The following is a 21,944-nucleotide window of genomic DNA, read 5'->3' as shown; positions in this document are numbered from 1 at the left end:
GTATCTCTAAACTTTAAGAAATTTTTAAAACCAAAACCAAAATGTTATTATAATATTTTTAAAATAGCATCCTTAATATTTAAGGTACTAATATCCAGTCCTTGTTTATATTTCAGGAATTGTCAAATAAATTGATTTTGGTAGTTGTTCAAATCAGAATCTAAAAAGACTCATACATTGCAATTGTCTGATATGTTTCTTAGATTTGAAAAAAAAGATTTTATTTATTTATTTGACAGAGAGAGACAGAGTGTGTGGGAGAGAGAGAGCAGGAGCAGGAGGGAGAGGGAGGATACGGGGAGAAGGAGAAGCAGACTCCCCATGGAGCAAGGGGCCTGACTCAGGGCTCCATGCCAGGACTCTGGGATCATGACCTGAGCCGAAGGCAGATGCTTAACTGACAGCCGCCCAGGTGCCCCCCTCAGAGTTATTTTAATGCATTGGGGCTTCACGCTCTCATTTTGTCTCTGGCAGTTTATTTGATGGACACCTTAAGTTTTTTTGTCTTACAGATTTACCCAATATTCTAGATTTTGCTGGTTACATTCCCTTGCTGTGAACATGTACCTCGGCTCCGTGTACTTTGAGTAAGATTTAGAAGCATGATCCGAAAGTTAGATTTAGAAACACGATTAGATTCAGATTCAGTTTTTGTCAAGAGTATCTCATAATTGGCATTGCACGTTTCCATCAGGAAGCACAGAAAACGTGGCTTTCTCTCCCTCCCTTCGTAATAATAGCAGTCACTGGTGATCATTGCCTAGATTTATTATTTCACTAAGACTGTTTTATCCTAGAAATTGAGGCTCAGTTAGGTTGAGTTACTTTTATACATAGTCATGGAGGAAGGGTGGCAGTTCATAAGCAAATCTTTTTGGCTCTAATTTCAATATGCAGCTTGAATGGGGTCTTCTTGCACCTTCTGCCTCAGTAGCACATCAGGGCAACATCTGTTTTCTCTCACCTGGACTACTCTCGCAGCCTCTTAATTGTCCAGTTTCAACCTTTATTTCCTCTGACTCATTTGTCACATAGAAGCAGAGCAATCCTTCAAGACAACCAAATCACTGTACTTGACCTTCTACTGATTTCCAGTAGTTAGTTTCAGATTTTTATTTAAATCTAATTAGTTAACATCTAGTTATGCTACATATTATGTATATATACACACTACATATACCATATGTACAGCCTAACGCTGTAGAACACATGTAGTACATATAGTATTATCTTGCCTTCAGGAGTAGAATTACGGACGCTACAATTTCACTTAGAATCAAAGGCAAATGCCTTTGTAGTTCGGATTTGCAGACTCCTACATTAAATGGCTCCTGGCTGTGTCTCTACCTTCTGTTCTCTCACTCTTCTGCTCCTGCTTCTAAAGCCCCGGAGGCCTCTTTGCTCTTCCTTGAACGCTTCAAGCACTTTAGAACTCACGGCCTGCACTGGCTTTGCATTTGGCCTAGGGATGCTCTTATCCCAGGTGTTTGCATACTTCATCCCCACTTCGTTCTGATTTTTGCTCATCTTTTACCTCTTCGGATTGAATTTTTGTGATGGGCCCCATCTAAAACTGTACTGCCCATCATTCTCTGTTCTCAGATCCTGCCTTTGGTTTCTTTTCTGAACACTTGATAAATACCTGACATTTACATGCCTGTATTGACAATCCTTTCCATTTATGAATGACGTGAAGGAGGGGTTTCGTCTTTATTGTTCATTCTTTTACTATGATAGGACTAAAACAGCAACTGTCATATAATACGTGCCCTGTAATATAAATGTTTGAATAGAAGGATGAATGAATGAATCGGAACAAGAATCTACATTGAATAATTTCCAGTCTTCATCAGTCCTTGTCCAGGTGACCCTATGTGATGAGCTGGAGCTTCATTTTGCTAAACTCTATATGCAGGAATCCTGGCCTTGCATGTCTCGGGAGGCCAGGTTAGTTTGTAGCGCCTAAACGCTTTGGAAACTACTGTTTCCCAAGATAAACGTATTCCCTGTCTGATTTGTGGAGTAACCGCTTCCCTTCCTGACTAACCAACCCTTCCCCTACATATGATTCCATTTAAGGAAGGAAAAAAAAATAATTCATGAGTAAGTATGTTGCAAAGATTAGAATTAATGGAAGCAAAATTTCTAGACTAATATGGAAAAATCTGGCAGTGCTAGTGGCAGTAATAGCTGGAGCACTTATTGTTACTCAACTAAAACTTTGTTTTAGCTTTGCTTTTCCCTATGACACTTCCAATTTAGAAGGGGTTGGAGGGAGAGTCATCTATGTAAAGCAAAATTATGATACTAAAACTATTGTCAGTGTTGTGATGAGAAAGCTACACAGGGCAACAGTGATTTTAGAGAAACATTCCAAAGGATGAGATACTTAAAGGAAAACCATAAAATTCCATGGCTTGTACAGTAGAATTAGATTTTTAAATTGCATTGCTAATTCTTGGTAGATTTGCTAATAGCCAGTGGCTAATTTGAAAAATAAACACTTAGTGCATGTGGGGGGAGATCTAAAGTCATTATATGGCAGTTCCTAATGTACAGTATTTGCCTCACAGCAGGTATTTTAAAAATGTTAGTTTTTGCTTCTCCTTATAGACACTGTATGAGTTTTACTCTTTCCATGAAAAAAAATAACTGACAAAGTGAAAAAATTATATAAAATTTTAATTTATATATAAAATATATATATATAATTATATATATTTAATTATATAAAATGCTATTTGCTGTATATGTTATCACCTGCTATCAACAAAGTTCTCATGCTGGAAATAATCCATTTATGGAATTCTCCTCTATCATATTTGGATGATGTCACTACACTCCCAAAAATTTTTCTGAATTTGTCACCAATTCTGTTCTTGGGGTTATTTTCTTGAAGATTCTGCTAAAGAAAATAGGAAGGAAGTATGACTTCTTATTGATAAAGAAATGATAAATGTATATGTTTTCATTTCTTTAGCTCTTTGCCTTTTAGATATTGCTATATTTGCTGATAAAACCTAATAACCAAATATGATGAAAAACCATTGAGAAGACATGGAATCTCAGGATATTAATGACCAAGTCTGCACATATTCTTTATAGGCCAACCTACGAGATGATGAAGGGAGTTGTGGCTGCCCTGTACATATGCCATGCATCTGAGCTAATGATTGAGACCAAATGATCCTGACACAGAAGGTCTTTTTAAGTTTTTATTTAAATTCCAGTTAGTTAGCACACAATGTAATATTAGTTTCAAGCATACAATTTAGTGTTTGAACACTTCCATGCAACACCCGTGCTCATCACAAGTGCACTCCTAAATGTCCATCACTTATTCTACCCATCCCCCCACCACCTCCCTCCAGGGAATCACATCAATTTATTCTCTATAGTTACAAGTCTGTTTCTTGGTTTGCTTCTTTCTCTTTTTTTCCCTATTTCCATTTGTGTTTCTTAAATTCCACATATGAGTAAAATTAGATGGTATTTCTCTTTCTCGGGTTTTGAGACAAGTCCTAGCATTGGTAAGAACTACTTTTGCAACTTTGAGCAGGTCATTTACCATCTCTGATTATCAGTTTCTTTGTCAATGTGCAGTTACATTATATCAGTAGTTTTCAAATTTAGGAACATATAGAACATATATCTTAAAAATTTAGATTCTAGACTCCCTTCTGAGAGACATAGTAGTCCTGGAGAATAGCTGACAAATTTGCATTTTAATATTCTCTACAGCCAACCATGGACTTCCTGTTAAATTACCTATGTAATGCTTTCTATAGGGTTTCCTCAAACTGCCATTTCTGAAAGGTTTTCTTTTTGCATTTTCTTCTAAGTGCTGTGTTTGAAAGTGGCAGTTTTGCGTTCTAAGCCTTGATGTAATATTTATTAAGTAGGATCAAACAGAATTCTCCCTATGGTTCATCTCTCATGGCCTTTACTGATAAACCTTCGAATTCATCTTTTAATACCGAATTCCTGTGAGATTCCCACAGGAGTCCCATTTTATCTTCTGATAGAATGTTCTCGGCAAATCATGAGATTGTTAGAAAACTTTGGTGTAGTTAGTGCTTTACCAGAATGACAGAAAGAAAGATTTCAGGTCTGTGTGGACCTATTGATCACACTGGCAAAATAAGACTTGGCGTATGACCTATTGTTAACTTTCAGGTGGTACTTTTTGCAGGAGATGAAACATTAAGCCAGCTCAGAGTAGAAGTTCCAGGAATCTATGGCAGAGTGTGTGTGTGTGAGAGAGAGACAGAGAGAGAGAGGGAGAGAGTATGTGTGTATTGGGGCAGGGAGTTGGTGCTGGTGGGCTGGTGGTGCGTATGTGTATGTGGCAACAAATGCCAATTTCTTAAGTTGTTACATTCACACAAAATATACTTCCTCCTTCCCTTTGAATTTGTGATCTAGTACAAAGGTGATCATGCATGTTTTATAGAAATCAAGACTTTGGTTTCATTCTCTTATATACTAGGAAATAGAAGATTAACTTACTTCTTTTTATTAGACTGATTAATGTCCATAGAACTATGTGTATACTATATATATTTTACATATACATGAATCAGGAAAAGCTTATATGAGAGTCCAGTGTCCAACATTGTGCACTGGTCAGGAGAAACAAAGTCAACATTTCTCTAATTGAGTTTTCTGATTAGTTCTCTGAATATATAATAAACTTATCTGCTCCTATGCCTTGGTTAATTTGTTCTGTTTTGTACACCCAGCTTGGCCTTCTGAAAATCATATGCATTCTCTAAGACCTAACTCAAATGACACATTTTTTTTTCTCTTCTACTACCGTTGGTATTTCCACTTAGAACTAACGTCTGCTACCCCTTGTGTCCATGCTTTTGGAACATACTCTACTGCTGACAGAATGTCCCATCATATTTAGTATTAAATGAGCATTTTCAGTCACACTCCATGACCTGTGAATTCTAACTCCCTAACCTTCTCTTGAATCTGTCTACTTTTCTCTTGTCCCATAGCTACAATCATAGCTGAAGGCCACCATATGTTGTCCCATGGATAATGGAAGCGACCTATTCTCTTGTTGACATGACTTTACTCATATCCAATTCATCCACTCTTCATGCTGAGAACACAAAATTAGACTATGTCACTCTACAGCTTAAAAGCTTTCTGTGGCTCACCTATCCCCTTAAGATGAAGTCTAAACTCAATAGGCCACGCCAGGCCATTCAGGAGCTGATCCCTACTTCCCTGCTCCCATCCCTCGCCCTCCCCATTCTGTATCACTTTCTGCTTTGTTTTCCAGTAATACCAAACTCTTCCCTTACTTCCAGGTGTTTCTGCATGATGCTACATCTCCCTAGAAAGCTCTGCTCTCCTATCATATCTAATTCTTATTTATTCATCAAGTACAGCTTAGGAATCTCTTTCTCTCGGAGGTCTTCCCTACTCCCCACTCCCACACCACATTTTGATAAAAAGCCTCTCCTATGTACTGCAGGGGCCTGGGGTGCTTCCCCTACCACGGCATTTCTCACACCCTAGCAAGTTGTAAGTTCTTGTATACATCAGGGCTTTTCACTTAGTTCATCATTTCTTCCTGCATCTGACACTACATATGGCACATAATTCAACAAACATAGAAATACTGAAATCAGATATACTCAGCTCATGCTTTTCTTGGAAAATAAAAGAAAGGAGATGCTTTTAACCTGGAGTCAGCTGACAAAGCATTGAAGAATGCACAAAAAAAAAGTCGTTTCTTCACCCACACTTTTTCACACTGGACCTCAATTCCCCATATCAACCATCTATTGTTTAATGACCTGACATTTCAGGGACAACAGTTGCATGAATTCATGCTAGCCCATTAAATTGGCCACGTATGTGTATTGAATTTAAGTACTGAGACACTTGTAATGAAATAACATGATATCTCTTATTTTCATCAAGATAGAAATCACCACGAAAGCAATGAATGTCATCTATTTTTCCCACAGCAGATTATTTCCCTCTAATTGTCTTGTCTCTGTTTGTACCTTGGCAGAAGTATTACATTGTGTATGAGGAGGATGACAATTTAAGTGATGTGTTGTTCTCCTTTTGCTTCTAACAAAATGATATAGTAAAAGGGACGATATGATAGCTTCAGAGTCAAGGCAGCCATATGGCTGATTGTTAATGTGGTTGAGTAATTAAATGACTATGTCTCCGTGTTGGAATCAATGCCACATAGTAATTTTCAATATGGTTGTAAACCTCCTGATCCAGAGTTCTTTTTCTGGATCCTGTTGCAATTAGTATTTTCATGAATTCCTCAAATGAATTATAAAGAAAAAAAATGCTTCTGACATTTATAAAGGTGCACCAAGCTTACAGGGCTAGTATTCAGTATTCAGGTACCACTCAGTATTCACTCAATAAATGTGTATTCAGTATTTATGTGGCATACTTGCTGAGTCCCTGTTATGTGCCAAGCATTTTGGTGGCCTCACAGGTAGTCTCGCAGTGTAGCTGTGAACAAGCCATATTTCCTGCCTTCCAGGCACTCACCATATAGCAGCTATTTAGACAAGAATCAAATGATTACAGGGAGAATTATTTAATTACAACGGGAGTTACATGCCTATATGTGATAAGGTCATAAGCAGGGAAACCTCACTTAACTGAGCTGGGATCAGAAACATATGTCCTAAGTAGCTGTAAATAATCTTTCTCCTTTGTAATATCAAGAGCTGGTGAAATGGGCAGCCTATAACACAACAGAACCAAACGCAGGTCAATAGGTGATTCTGAAACGAATCCAACGTCATCACATTTACAAGAATTGAAGGGAGATTATTTGGTTTGGCAACATCCCAGACACAAGTTGCAGAAACAAGATCTTTGGTTGAGAGAAGAGAGGACTTCAAGGGGAAGTAATAGAAGTGGGCAAATATTTGAAGAGCGGTCATATGGAAGAGAGACTGCATTTAATTTTCACTTTTCTGAAGGGCAGTACAAGGACCAGTGTTGGGAACCATTGGAAGGCAAATTTCTGCTCTACAAAAAGAAGGTCTTAACAGCTGGAACTGTCTGAATGTGGAACAGGCTGCCCTGGGGGATCCATAGGAAGTTTTAAAGCAAAGAATGACAATCTGAGCAGAACTGCTGAGTCTAGTGTTGGAGCAGCATCAGTAGAAATTTCCATTGTCTGGAGGATGGGCACTCCATGTATTAACGATCCTGCCGGTTGTCAAAGCGGTTTTGTCTTTCTGTCCTGGGATCTGAGATTCCTGAATTTCTAACAGAGGGTTTGTCTAATTCTGGAACAAAAATCTATTGGCTTACATTATAATAAATTATAATTTCCTGGAGTAGAAGAAAGAAAAAGTCTTTTAACTTTGAAGGAAATAGAGGCATCCGTTTGTAAAACTTGGCACACGGGAAACCAACTCTGAATTATCTGAGTATTGAAATATTTAATTCTTTCATTTAGTCATTTCCTTGCTCTGCAAAATATACAGAATGTGGTGTCCCATGGTTTGGGAGACATAAAGGTAAATTAGCTGCTCATCTTGACTGCAAGTAACTTACAGTCTAAGAGAGACTACTGATTCCACTAAATAGCTATAGTGCAGAGAAGGAGACATTTATTTTAATAAAGATATTAAGACTAATTAGCTAGAGTTGAGCATTTTGCCAGTGTGAGAAAAGCATTTATCATGTACAGTGTTTGCAGTAATTATCATAAGTTAAAGTGCTATTCCTTTCAGAGATATGCCAATCCGAGTATGGATATCAGGTTGTATAGTAATACATCTCATAAAAAAGAAGTCATCGCAGATTTTCAAAAATAAATTGATCATATGGTACAATTTTGCATTTCACCAAGTACTGTCTTTTAATGGTGCAAGTCAAAACACTCAGGATATGTTCACAAACGTTAGCCAGGATGATCTCCAACGGGCATGCTAGCATGTTTGTATGCACTTAATGAATGCTTCTCTATTCATTTCACTTCCTTCTCGTCATCTTTGTTCATTTGTTCAAGAAATCCACACCTATTTTTACCTTTCTCATATTCTTCATCACATGTAACAGTTGCATGACTGTTTTAACACGTTTGTATTTACAAATTGCATTTGGACTTATCCTTCCTCCTCCAATAGAGTCTAAGATTAAATGTTATAACCCTACATCTTCCACTCTCCTTGTGGCTTTTCAAGATAGGGCCAGTGAAGTGGATACTTCTCAATATGTAGGGTTGATCCTAAAAATTAAAGGAGTATTAATTGGAAAATTAGTAACATAAAATCAGTCTTATGTCTGTAATTTTCATGTAATCTCCAACAACAAGTATATCCAGGTTACATAGTGATCATTCCTTAAATTATGCATATTATAATTTAAAACTTTTATATATTTATAGAGACATAAGTAAGCTGTTGTGAAAATCCCATAGGATTTGGAAAAATACAAATCTGGATTTGAATACAAGTTCAACAATTTATAGGACCTCAAGCAATTTAGTTAGGCCATCTGAGCCTATATTTTCAGCCACTTGTTACATGAGGATATGAAACATTTTACGGGATCAGAAATGTTGTTTATAAATAGTTTAGCACCACGTCTGGCATATAAAAGGCCCTTAACAAGAGTAATCGCCATAATAATATTGATTAAACTTAAGAAAGTAAAATAAAAGATTTGTTTGATAAAAACTAATAACTCATCAAAATCAAAAAAATGATACAGATATTTAATATCTAGGTATATACATTTTAATAAGTAATATACTTAATCTCATAAACTGTGGTACAGTGAAGGAATATTGCTGTTGATTTAATAGTCTGGTAGTTGTTTTAGGATTTTTGGTCTGTGAGGTATACTTTAAGGATCGAGGCTGGCCCTTTGGGGTACTGAAAGCTACTCAGTGCTTCAAACTGTCCGGTGTGCAGGCTCCTGTGGAAGAAATGAGCAAGGATCTGTGGCCTCTGACCTCAAGGGACTGAGTCCAATGGTAGAGATATAGCTTACAGACAAAAATTATAGTGTAAATAAAAACTACCATTATTGGGCACCTGCGGGGCTCAGTGGTTGAGCATCTGCCTCGGGCCCAGGGTATGACCCCGGGGTCCTGGGATCGAGGGCTCCCCGATGGAGCCTGCTTCTCCCTCTGCCTGTATCTCTGCCTCTCTCTCTCTCTTTGTGTCTCTCATGAATAAATGAATAAAATATTTTTTAAGAACTACCACTATTAAGCAGACTAGGTGCTATTAAAATTCAAAAGAAAGAGATTTTACGTTTAAGGGCAAAAGAAAGGAAGATTGTGTGAGGGTCTGGATATTTGTGAACGCATTATTGAGCGTATTAAACTATAGGAGTGTGACACAGCTGCTTTCCTCTTAATCTCCATTACTTTGAATTACATACCTCCTCCCATTTAATTCCTTATTAATCTTCAAAGTCATAAATGGAGTCAGAAAAATCTCCATGAATTTGCGGGAATGAATGTTGTAGACAATCCCCACTGTTCTAGAAGTCAGGGATCCTTTCTAAAGGGATTCACAAGACACGGACTATTTTTCACGTGTGCCCTACAGTGAGAGGGGGAATGGCCCGAGCACTCTTACTTGATCCTCCAGGCCCACGGTGGCCTTGACCTATATTTACTCAGCAGGACTGAGCCCTGCCTTGGCACTAAGTTACCAAGGTGCTCGTGGAGGCCGGAGGAGATGAAATGAGGGGAGCTACGCCTGGCTTGATCACACGTGTTTTCAGATTGTCAGCCTGCCATGTCTCAGTGCCTTTCCCATAGGTACTTAAGAAATTACTTCACTTTTTTTAACCAGAGATAATCATCAGATTCTCTATAGGATGAATTTTTTGAATCTCTAAATAAGAATATTTGAAAGCAAATATGCCATTCAGTTTTGGGAAAACTATTTTCTGAACATGACTTAAATACGTTTCCCTTGTGATTGTCTGGTTTTCCAATTTCAGTATAATTACTCTCTCATGCTTGTAGAAAAGCCTTATTATTCTAACCTCTATGTATAAATATCATAACTTTCAGTCTGATTTAATATGCCAGAGAACCAGTTTAAGATTTATTTAAAATAAACTTAATATGAAACAAAATCCATACTTTAGGAGGGGTGATGTACCTTAACCCCAAAGCACTAATGTCATAAACTGCATGTATGTGCTGTTTTCATTAATTTAGTCTTTATACTTTCTTTTTTTTTTTTTTTTTCAAAAACAGAACAAAGGGCTTGGATTGGTGGAGAGAATTTACACATAATGGATCCTGCCCAAGTCCATAAAAATATGCCACTGAGTTTATAGCCTTCTTGCATCTATTGGCAGCTCCCCAGTGACAGATTTAAGAGATTGAAAAGAGGTTAAATAAAGTACAGATGAGAACAACTAGAATAAAATTTGAATTGAATAAAAGCCTTGAGACTCCTCTTAGAATGGCAAAATTTAACTGCTGGAAACCATAGAATATTACAATTTTGGAATTAGAATTGTCCAGATTGTGGAAGTTAATCCAAATACAATATTGGAACAGTGCCAGGATTTGGGATTTTTTTTTTCTTCTTTTTAATAACAGGCAGTACTCTTCCTCAGAGTTGTCTGCGGTCTGGCCAATTTATTTGTTTTGATTTGGAGAAAATTGCTTATGATTTAGAAGAGTGACTTTTTTTTTTTTTAATCTATCCTAAAACCACGTCCCCGTCTCAGCACACAGGACTGGCTGGTGCAGAAGTGGCCGTGGGACGGGTTCCCAGGGAGAGCCAGGCTGACCAAACGTTAGCTGGAGTGAATGTGAGGGTACGTGTGTGTCTGGGAGTGCATTTGAGAAACTTTGAGTTCTGTATATTCTTAGGCCTACCTAGAATTTCTTGAGACACTCCTGAATATTCCTAGATTTGCCCTAAGGCCATTGTACCCATTGGCATGTGGAAAAATGCCATGTGGCAGACCGATTAGGACTTCAGAGGACGGTGTTCCCCTTTGAGTCAGAGTCCCAGCCACCCTTCCTCCTGTACGTAACAGTGTGTCCTCAGAAGGCCTGGGCAAGCCTCCAGAAGACTCTACGTTCTGTTTCCAAGCTACACCCCAAACTGCGTTTGGAACCTCCACCCAGTCCGGTGCCATATGTTTGCCCACTGCTGCCTCTTTGGTAGCTGAGAGCTTGTCATCCAGGCAGGAAGATAGAAAGAGAGAAAGCAACCCTCACTGAGCTTGGGCCTCTCGACCAGGAACCAGGGCCCCCAGGCTCTGCGAGGAGGCACAGAACAGCTAGTGGGCTCCTGTCTTTCCGATCTCACTGCAGAAAGCAGCACTTCTTTACTTATCAGCCCATCTTTCGTTTTTAAGATTAGAAAATACAGAATCATTTCTTTGTTCTCTTGTGTGTCACTTTGGAAAAAAAGGAAAAAAAAAAGTGATTTCTTGAAAAACCAGTGAAATAAAGCCAGGCACCTGTTTTCCTTTCCTTTATCTTTGAACTGGACCCTAAATCTGCACAATGTGAATGGTTTTGAAAGCGTTCTTTTCTATAGTGTCAAATACGTTCAGTATTATATAATGATAAGATGAGAACATTTATATTCAGACAGTTTTTGAAAGAAAATTAGGAGGCACTGAAACTCCTTCGAAGTTTTTGAGGTTAGACTTTGACAGAAGTAAATGAAGTATTTTTTATTTTTTTACTGTTTTCAGCTTAGACATAATGATTAAAGTGCTCAGTATTGATTTTGTTTAGATTGGCAATTGTTTTCTTATCAGTGTCCATTTTACATTACAAGTGTTGTTCTAAACACTTGAATTCTATTCTTGATATATAAGAATCTGTGTATCATAAGATCAGTTCTTAAGAGCCGTCAGAAACACATAAGATCATCCAAACTCTATTCTCCTTCTCTGCCCGAGGTTTTAAAAAAAAAAAAAAAAGTCCCTTAGACTTTAGTTGACTGTTGATATTTCTATTTAGCAAGTATGTTCCAAAAATATGGTTAACTAGACAAAAAAAAAATGTGAGTACAGGATTTCTGGGGAAAATGTGTAAGCATTTCTTGTGTTAAGACAAAAATTTTAGCTGAAACCCAGAATGATTATTTCCAAATCTTAAAATAGATTTTTTAGAAAGATGTGCAGAGAAGACACAAGACACATTCAAGCAAAACTACTTGTTTTTATTTTTCTGACTGGGGCCTTAGCCTCGAAACTGGCTCTGCTAAACTGGGCTCTGCTTTAAAAGATATAAAATTACAGCAGACCTGGTGGCCTCCTCGATGCCTTTCTTCTTGGCTTATATCTAACTTCAGACTTAATGTTAAGGAACCTCTGAAGGTTCCTTCAGAGCCTCCAGAAACACAAGAAAATCTTGAAGGAATGTGAAAACATTACTAAAGTGTAATCTCAGCTGGTTCAACCATCATCCCAAAGGTCAGCTGCATACGCCTTACCTATGCTGCTTTTGCTTCACGTTTACAAATGCCAAGACAAGCGAGGGATAGAGGCAAGACCAAGAGAGACTGTACCGGGCAGCGCAGTATAATCTGTTGCGCCAGTGTACCCACTGGCTTCGCTCTCAGCAACAGGGGTCCAGTTCCCAGAACCTTACCAGGACCTCTTTACTCTGGAAGTGGAATATAGAAAGGGACAGACTTCGCGGCCCTGGAGCCCGTCATAATATTTCTCCTTGCACATATGAAAGGTGTGATGCTACAGTAAGAGGAGCATAGCTAGGGGAATCCCATGGACCGGAATTCAGTTCATAGATTTGGAAGTTATGGGGCTGCTGAATGTATTTTTTTTTCTGAATCTCCTTAATTAATCTTTATTTTCTCACTCTTAAATATGTATAATTAAAGCTTTCTTTCAGTATTATTTGAGAATTAAAATAATGAGTATCACATAGGTATGTGAGGCTGGTTCAAAACTCAAAAAATCCATCAATGTAATTTGCCAAACTAACAGACTTGACAGGAAAGCTACCTGATAGATCAACAGACACAGAAGAAATAATGCAACATCCATCGTGTTAAAAACTTCAGCAACCTAGGAATAGAAAGAAACGTCCTCCATTCGATATAGGGCATTTATAAGAAAACCTGCATTGAACATCATGCTGAATCATGAACGACTACTTTCCCTTTAAAATCAGGAATTAGGCAAGATTGTCCACTTTCACCACTCCTACTCAGTGTTTGCATTGGAAGCCCCAGAAAATAAAAGGAGGATAGGAAAAGTATTCAACTGAAAAATAAAAAATTAAACTACCCTTAACTGCATTGACAACATGCTTGTCTGTGTAGAAAATTCCAAGGAATTCACAGAATTTTTCCTCAAGCTAGTAAGCAAGTTTGCAGGTTTACAGAATACAAAATCAGTAAACAGAAATCAATTGCATTTCTGTACATTAGCAGTGCACAGTTGAAAAGTGGAAAACTGAAATTTAAAAAAAGACTGTCTTTTTTAAAAACCTTTAACAAAACGACATAGTTAGCTATAAGTCTAATTAAATATGCACAGGATATTTGTGTTGAGAATACTACGAAAATATGATGGAGTCAAAGAAAAAAAAAAAAAAACCTCAGGAAATCATTATACCAGGTTCATGGACTGGGAAACGGTTGATATAGTTAGGATGTTAATTCCCCCAAAATGATGTATAAATTCAATCTCAATTGTAATATCAACAATTATAGATAAGCCAATTATCAATTATAAATAGACTGATTCTAAAGTATATTATGGTGGCTCCTGGGTGGCTCAATTGGTTAAGCATCTGCCTTCTGCTCAGGTCATGATCTCAGGGTCCTGGGATCAAACCCTGCATTGGGGTCCTTGGTTGGCGAGGAATCGCTTTTCCCTCTCCCTCTCTCCATCTCCTCCTCCCCCTGCTTGTGCTCTTTGCTTTCTCTCATGCTCTCTCTCAAATAAATATTAAAAAATAAATAAAGTGTATACGGTAAGGTAAAATGACTCAAATAGCCTAAGCAATTTAAAAATGAACAAAGTTGGAGGACTACCACTGCCTGTTTTTAAGATACTCTATAAATAAAGCTAGAGTAGTCAAGACAATGTGGTATAGCTGAAAGGGTAGACGCATAACCAAAGGAACAGAATAGAAAACCCAGAAAGTGATCTATGTAAGTATGGAAAACTGATTTTTGACAAAGGTGCAAAGACAACTGAATGGAGAATGGACAGTCTTCTTAAGAAATAGTTGACTATTAGCCATATGCCAAAAAGATTATTGATTTTATACCTCACACTGTATATAAAAAATTAACTTAAAATATATAAAATATATAGTGGACCTGTATGTCAAGTATAAAAGTATAAAAACCTATGATAAAATGTTCATAAACTGGGGTTAGGAAATGATTTTTTAGGTATAGCACCAAAAATAGGATTCATAAAATTTTGTTCCATCGCAAATGATGACTTTGCTCTGCACGTATTAAGGAAACAAAACAAAACAAAAAACCAGATAAAGATAAAATACCTGCATATCACATATCAAGTGAAGGATTCATATCCAGAATATATAAAAGACCCTCAAAACTTACTAATAAGACAGAAACGCAATGAAAAAAATAGACAAATTATATGAACAGAGTTCACCAAAAAATATATATGGTTGGCAAAACCACATGTAGGAATGCTCAATAACATTAGTTATTTGGGAAATGCAAGCCAAAACCACAGTGAGTTATCACTACAAACCTTAGAATCTTTCATAACAGCAAAAATGCTATTGATGAACATATCGTGCAACAGGAACTCTCTCATACACTGCTGGTGGTACAGCCAGTTTTTTAAAAATTTGATAGTTTCTGTCACTATTAAATATGCACTCACCATTTGACCCAGCAAGCTCACTCCTGTGTATTTATGGGAACTCAAAACTTTTATGTGAATGTTTATAGGGCATTATCCATAATCACAAAAACTGGACACAACCCAAATGTCCTCCTAAGGATGAATAGATAATCAAATTGTAGGACATCCTCATGGTGAAATTACATACTTAGTATTTAAAGGGACAAATTTTTAGTACTTAAAGAAATGGATGGTTCTTAAATGCATTTTGCTAAGTGAAAGAATCTAATCTTAGGGGTTGCATAGTGTATGATTCTATTTATGTGTCTCTCTGGAAAAGGCAAAAAAAAAATAGAGGTAAAAAGAACAAATCACTGTCAGAAGTTGGGCAAAGGAGGACACTGAACACAAACAGGCAGGACTAGGGAGTTCCTTTAAGCTTTGTAATTTTTCTGTATCCTGTCTATGAAGTTGTTATAAGAATCCATGCTTGTGTTAAAACTCAAAAAAACATACACCAGAAATGTTAACTTTATCCACGGAACCTTAAAAAAAAAAATAATGATTAAAGGGAGAAAATAAGCACATGGGTTATCCCTGAAAATACATATGGTTTTTATAATGAAAATAAAAAGTGTTTGGCAAAAAAGTAGCTCCGGTTTTATTGAACTCAAAACTTTGCAAAAATAGTATAATCTTCATGATGAATAAAAACCATGATTTTTAAAATATGATTTTGAAAAATTGAAAGTCAAATGATATTAAATTAAACTTAAATTCTGACTTTCTATAAAATAAATATCAATGAGAAGAGTAGCTTGTAAATAATTGATGGTAAATTAATTATTAGCCAACATAATAATTTAAAATAGCAATAATTAATAACGACGTTATATACTGCCCTTATTACTTATCCCTCATCCTTTAAAATGGACTTTTATGTCTTTTAAGATTTTATTTATTTATTCATGAGAGACACACACACAGAGAGAGGCAGAGACCTAGGCAGAGGAAGAAGCAGGCTCCATGCAGGGAGCCCAATGTGGGACTCGATCCCAGGACCTCGGGATCACCCCTGAGCTGAAGGCAGACGCTCAACTGCTGAGCCACCCCGGAGACCCTAAAATGGACTTTTAAAAAAATAATCCTAACAGCTAAAATTTTCTCATCCTAAACTCATTGAAAAAAAAAAAAAAACAAACAAACCAGAATCAATACTACTTTTATGTTTTTCTTTTCTAGTATAAGCTATTTTTTCCCATTCTTACGCTTTTGAAGTGAACTTTCAATTACAAAATGTCAAACTATGTTCCAAAGTAGATGTGGGAATTGCCAGCCTTTGGCACAGTGTGGTGAAACCCATCGGTAAAAACAACAGCAGCAGGTGGCAAGTGGTGGGAAGGTCTGTGGTTAGGAATGTTCACGGCAGGCTGAAAAGGCCCCTGATGCAGTGCTGGTTGGACTAGTCGTGCTTGTGTTTGGGTTCCGAGTCTACATATCGGTTGCTTCTCGTTGAGTTACTGGCTTCACCAGTAACAGTGTGTGGTTGGAACAGATTGGATCAGAGTTATCGTTTTTCAAAATGCCATCGTAGACCTGGGAGATGTGGCGGGAGTCCTCCGACCCTCCCCACTTCCAGGAGGGGGTGTAATCCAGGTATAGTCCGTGCACTTGGGCCAAAATCCAAATCTCTTCTCTGGGCTCTTCAGAGTGGAGCCGCCTGTATTGTAGTTGGCAGTGGGGTAAACATTATCACTTTGCAGCTTGTCAGAGGTAATACAGAGCTTCAACTTTCACGTACTAATCCAAACCCAAGATTTGTTTGCAGTTGGAATTGCTTTCCACGAGGCAGGCAAGGATGATCAGAAATTCCAAGCTTTACCCCTTTGCACACACACAACGATGGGAAAAAGCTCAGCTGCAGATGGATCTTGTACTTCTGTTTTTATATTTCCCTCCTGTGCATTCTAAAGAAAGCCCGTTGCATCACGGCACATTTCATAAATACCAGAAACCTCTATTACTCTCAAGCTTTAATTCCTGCCAAAATCTGTTTGAGCCCTAAAAGGAAAGCAAGGAAATTAATGGCCACGGATGGGGGAGGAGTGGGATCAGAATAGCTTAACTCATACGTGGATCATTGTTTTTGTAATGGTTCCGTTCGTATGTAGGACACTACCCTGTAAACATTTAATTTAAAGAAAAATCTCATTTGTATCTCAAAAAAAAAAAAAACAACAACATTACAGACTGTAGATGGTATGAGCATTCAAGTTTCAGAACATTGTTTCATGAAGAGGAGACGTCTCTTGCTGTGCCCTTGAGATTTTACGCTTTACTGGAGCAGGGAGTCTTTAGCTCTTTGTTCACTGCTGTCTTCCATGGTCTAGAAAGAATATCGAGCATCTATTGGAACGAGTAGCTGTCACATGAGGTTGTTAATTGGGAAAGTCATTAATTAGTAGAGCCTTATTTCAGCCGTTGTTTCTGTAAATATCTATTTGCATGTTATATATGCAGAGCCAGGGCCACGCGCTGAGGCGGTGGCTGTGGGCAGGACGAACATGGCCCTTGCCCTGCTGGAGCTCACTGTGCAGCGGGAGAGACTGTATGTTAAATAATAACCTATTAAGTAAATAAATGCAAACATGAGGCTCTATTAAAGCAAAGCATATGCTCTGCTGTTGTTTTAGAGGTGGGGTGCAGAGTGGAGAGGGGAGGGAGAGAGAACCCCAAGCAGGCCCCATGCCCAGGGTGGAGCTCCACTCAGGGCTCCATCCCATGACCCCGAGATAGTGACCCAAGCCAAAATCCTGTTGGGCGCTGAACCAACGGGGCCACTGAGACACCCCAAAGTATATGATTCTAAGAGGTCATGCAGCACAGAAAATGTGACTTGGCAATGAGAGAAGAGCACACACAGATAAAGATAAAAACGAGGGCTCTCATTTCACCTTCAGGACTTTTGAAATACATTTCACCAATTTCTAAGCCCCTTCGTAACGCGGTGCCTCCCCTACAGCGCTCTGTCTTGCATTAGGTTTATCGGAGCTCTGCTTCTTCATCCTAATACGTTTTAATCGAGTGAGATACGTTTTGATTCTACTAATTACTCTTGTTTAAAGGCTGAGCGTGTATCGTTCACTTTCGTCTCTTGCACAGAGCAAGCCAATCAAAAGTACAATAAAGTCAGTAGTTGCCTTTTCCGTGTTTAATTATAAACATCTTAGAGTACATTTCTTAGAACACATACAATTTATGACCCCCCAAGACCCCACCACCTCAAAATTTTATTCTCTAATGGTAAAAGTGCATAATATCACTTTCTGTCCTCGAGGGTGGTGGGAATTGGTGGAGCAGCCCCAGGTGGGGGGCGAGGGCCAGGGCTGGGGCAGGGGGGTGGGGATCTAGGAGCAGAGGATCGGTGCTTTCTTTTGCTTAAGGGCATTAAATCTATCAGGGACCTGGGGTGGGGAGCAGCCAGGGTTCTAGAGACCCTGCTGCCCCGCCCCCTGAGGCTGTGCCCAGAGAGGCACCACAACCCTGGCGGGGAGTGCATGGGTGTAGGGTACAGGCAGGGGGGGTTAGAGGGCAGAGGAGGGGCTACTTCTGTTGGTGCAACTTAGTCCACACATTTTTTAATAAACTAGACTGGGGGTCACCGAAATAGAAACAAAAACAAAAGAACTGCATGTGCATGTGTGTAGTGAATAATCTTCGTTCATCCCTCCAAGTCCCTCCTGCACCACTCGCCACCTTGTCACTCCCAGGAAGCTGGTGTCTATGGACTACAACAACCGCAGGCCCGCATGACCTCTAGCTACTGTTTAGATTTGACCAGTTGGGGAATAGCAGCAGGTTAGAAATGGACAAAAAAGAGCTTGGGCTCTTGCCTGGCTCCCTCCTTGCCCTTCCATGGTGTTCCCCAGGCTGCATTCTGCTCCTCAGCGCCTGGGCGGGCTCAGGCTCCCTCAGCCCCAGCCCTGACTGTCTCAGGCCTCTGACGTCTGCAACCCAAGGGCGACAAAGGTTTCTGGCCCTTGGGAGCTGTAAGAACGTTGTCAACCTTTACTCGTTTCTCTTAGCCCTGCCCACCCCTTTGTAAATCAAAAAAAAAAAAAAAAAAAAAAAAAAAAAGATTGCTCATCTGCAATAGCCATCCCTATTCCACAAGGACTCCAATACAAGAGACATACTTTTCCTTGTTCAAAGCGAGGGTAAAACTGAAAAATGAGTGAAGACCAAACTGTTATAAATTTGGGAGTAAACCGAGAAGTCACATGTTTTATGGCAAGGAGCAGAGACCTTGCAGTCAGATGGGCCTGGTTTGTTCCAGGCTCTAGAACTTTCTGCATGTGAGACAGGGTACTTACGTGGTTTGGGTCTCAAGATTCGCACATGTAAGTGGGGATGGGAGGTCAGGACAGGACTGATACGAGAATCCTTGCTAACATACAGGATGCTCCTGACACGGTAGGCACACAGTGAATGGTGCTGTCATCACTAGTCGTAACCTCCGCTGAAAAGGGCACATTCAAGCAACAGGTCAGAGACGTTCCTTTGATTCCTTGATTCCTTGATTCCTACGCTGATTTTGACAAGGAAGGGAAGAAAACTCTGTGTGCATTTATGCTTCCCCTCCCCATGCATATTATTTAGATAAATATGCTTCGGTTTATATCTACTATTATAGGAACGTGTGTTTAGATTTTGTCAAGTCAGATGGCATCCGGAGACACTACCCAGTCTCGGGCCATCAAATTTTACAGTTTTACTAAACCACAAAATTCATCTTGAGATTTTAACAGGAGTCAGACTACTACATTTGTCTTAATTTCTCCTTCTTAGGGACATGATGTGAAATCCATTAGGTCACAATATTCTTGCTATACATCTTCTAAAAATTCTTCTAACAGTTTACTGGTCGCATTTTCAGAATTCATTCTATTTTTTTTTTTTTCACATGAGTCCTTAAGGTAAATTCGTTTTCTTGACTGGTAGGAACAGGTGTTCCCTTAGCTATGTTCTTTCTGTGTCTTGCCCTCTACTGGTATGGACCTTGCTAAAGGTTCTTTACATTTCAGTGTCTGTAAATCTGGGGGTGAATGGATGGTATCCAGGAGTTTCGAACTAACTTATAGATGCACCTTGATGTGGTGGTTTTAGCTTGGAATATAAACCCCTTTCTGCTTATTTATCTGTGTGACATAAGTCATGTCACTTTTCCACTCTAAGTCTCAGTTCCTTGCAGCTAATAGAAGTAACAATACCTGCTTTGTAAGACGGTTGGAAAATCAAATGTAGTATGTGTGTTTGAGGGAAAATAGACTATAAAAAGAAGGGTTCCATATAGTAAATAGTAGTTCAAATGTTCATGTATTAAGCTTCATTTATTTTGCTACTTAGAAATCTAAATGGTTAGATTTATTCAAAGACAATCCAAATGATTGTTCTCGTAAATTCCTAAATGAACTTAACCACTTGAGCTTTTTTTTTTTTTTTTTTACAGAAGCCTTTAAAAATGGTGAGAGGTCAACTGTAAGAGAAGCTGTTTATTTCTCAGAACTATTTGACAAAATCCTCACCTTCCCTGACAAAATATAAACAAAACTAACTCAATGAGTTCTAGTCCCTGGGTGGTGCTTTTCAAGAGTACTTTCCTGAAAGAGCCATCACAAGAATTAGAATTATTCGTTGACCTTTGCTGATGATTTCTTTCTTCTAAAACTCACCCTTCTGAATTCGCAGGTATGAATGTAAGCAAGAGCGAGATAACAAAGGAAACTTCATTGAAACCGTCCAGGAGATCCCTGCCTTGCCTCGCCCAGAGCTATGCTTACTCAAAGAGCTTGAGCCAATCGGCCTCACTCTTTCAGTCAACGGAGAGTGAGTCTCAGGCTCCCACTTCGGTAACTTTACTCTCCGCTGGCAAAGCAGAGCCAGGTGAGCAGCTATTCCTGGTTTTCTTGTTCAACTTGCAAAGAGTAAGTGTTCTCAAACCATTCCTTCATCCATTTTGCTAGTATTTATAGAGCTCGCTAGCAGGAAGGCTGGCATAGAAAGGAGAACGGTACACCAGTCAGACAGAAGGCCATTTGTTGACCAGATGTGTTTCCACTCCTTTCTTGCCTTGAAAGAAGCCAACCTTGGGGGAACCCAGACCTGGTATTTTCTGTTTGCTGGCTCATTATCATTTCTGGTGAGAAGCTATAACCGGTAACTGAGTAGAATTGTGTCAGCCATAACAAACTCGGTTTCCTAAAAGGGAAGACCAAAGACTTTAAATAATATTGACAATAGCAGTGAAGGTTTGGCTGCACAAAGATATGGTTGGACAAGTGTTAGCAATCTACTGCTATCCCTGAAGCCTTAGGCAACACAAGAGCCGAAATACAGGGAAGTGCCAGCTAGGTGCCACACTGATGACACTTTGTGGCTGCCCTGGGCGCCTTCCTACACACATGCCCGTCTGAGATATCATTATCTCGTTTTCACAAAAGCCAAGAGTCAAAATACAACCAGGCCCCCTGTCGTTCAGAGGATGGCGTGTGTCTCCCATCCCTCTCTGGGTTGCTTTCTTTGTCTCATGAGAATGCATTACTTCATGATTCCCTGGGGTTTCTTCCTCTGGATCACTTGAAAATGCCAAGATTCTCTTTTCAATAATACCATGAAATTACTGCCAATTATGAATAATAGCTTACATCCATGTCCAATAACAAAGTGCCTAATTACTCAAGAGGATGAAGGTATTAAGATATAATAGAGATGTATCTTGCCCTGACTGAGTAAAATTTTAAATAACTAATTTCAACTCATTAACTTCGAAAATTTCTTTGTTTGGCCATCATTTGGCCATCAGTCACGATGGTCATTTTTCTAAGTGATTTTAATCTTTTTCTTTCCAGAACTACAAATTTCTTTTCTTTTTTTTTTTTTTTTTTTTCTCCCCAGTTAATGCTGAGGAGGATAAAAAAGACTCTGTGCTCAAATGCTCTTTTGCTGACCTCAGTGATTTCTGCTTGGGTAAGTTGATTTCTAGTATTTCCTTATTCCTTTACAGCCTCTCCAAAGAAAAACTGTCTTCTTCAAACCTAGAATAATTTTTTTTAAAAGATTTTATTTATTTA

At 38.7% G+C, this 21,944-nt stretch overlaps 1 protein-coding gene across 3 annotated transcripts in view; it reads left to right on the top strand.

Moving 5' to 3' along the window:
• Positions 1-21,944, top strand: part of ANO3 (anoctamin 3) — a 372,459-nt gene that overhangs the window by 180,020 nt on the left and 170,495 nt on the right. For all 3 annotated transcript variants that reach the window (XM_055317544.1, XM_055317542.1, XM_055317541.1), the window contains 2 exons: positions 20,563-20,757; positions 21,769-21,840. In XM_055317544.1, coding sequence (XP_055173519.1) covers positions 20,563-20,757; positions 21,769-21,840 — 267 coding nt within the window. The remainder of the gene's footprint in view (positions 1-20,562; positions 20,758-21,768; positions 21,841-21,944) is intronic.

The sequence above is a fragment of the Nyctereutes procyonoides genome, unplaced genomic scaffold (genome assembly GCF_905146905.1).
Source record: "Nyctereutes procyonoides isolate TBG_1078 unplaced genomic scaffold, NYPRO_anot_genome, whole genome shotgun sequence".
Lineage (NCBI taxonomy): Eukaryota > Metazoa > Chordata > Mammalia > Carnivora > Canidae > Nyctereutes > Nyctereutes procyonoides.
The sequence above is the reverse complement of the archived record's forward strand: the minus strand, read 5'-3'. Positions and strand labels throughout refer to the sequence as shown.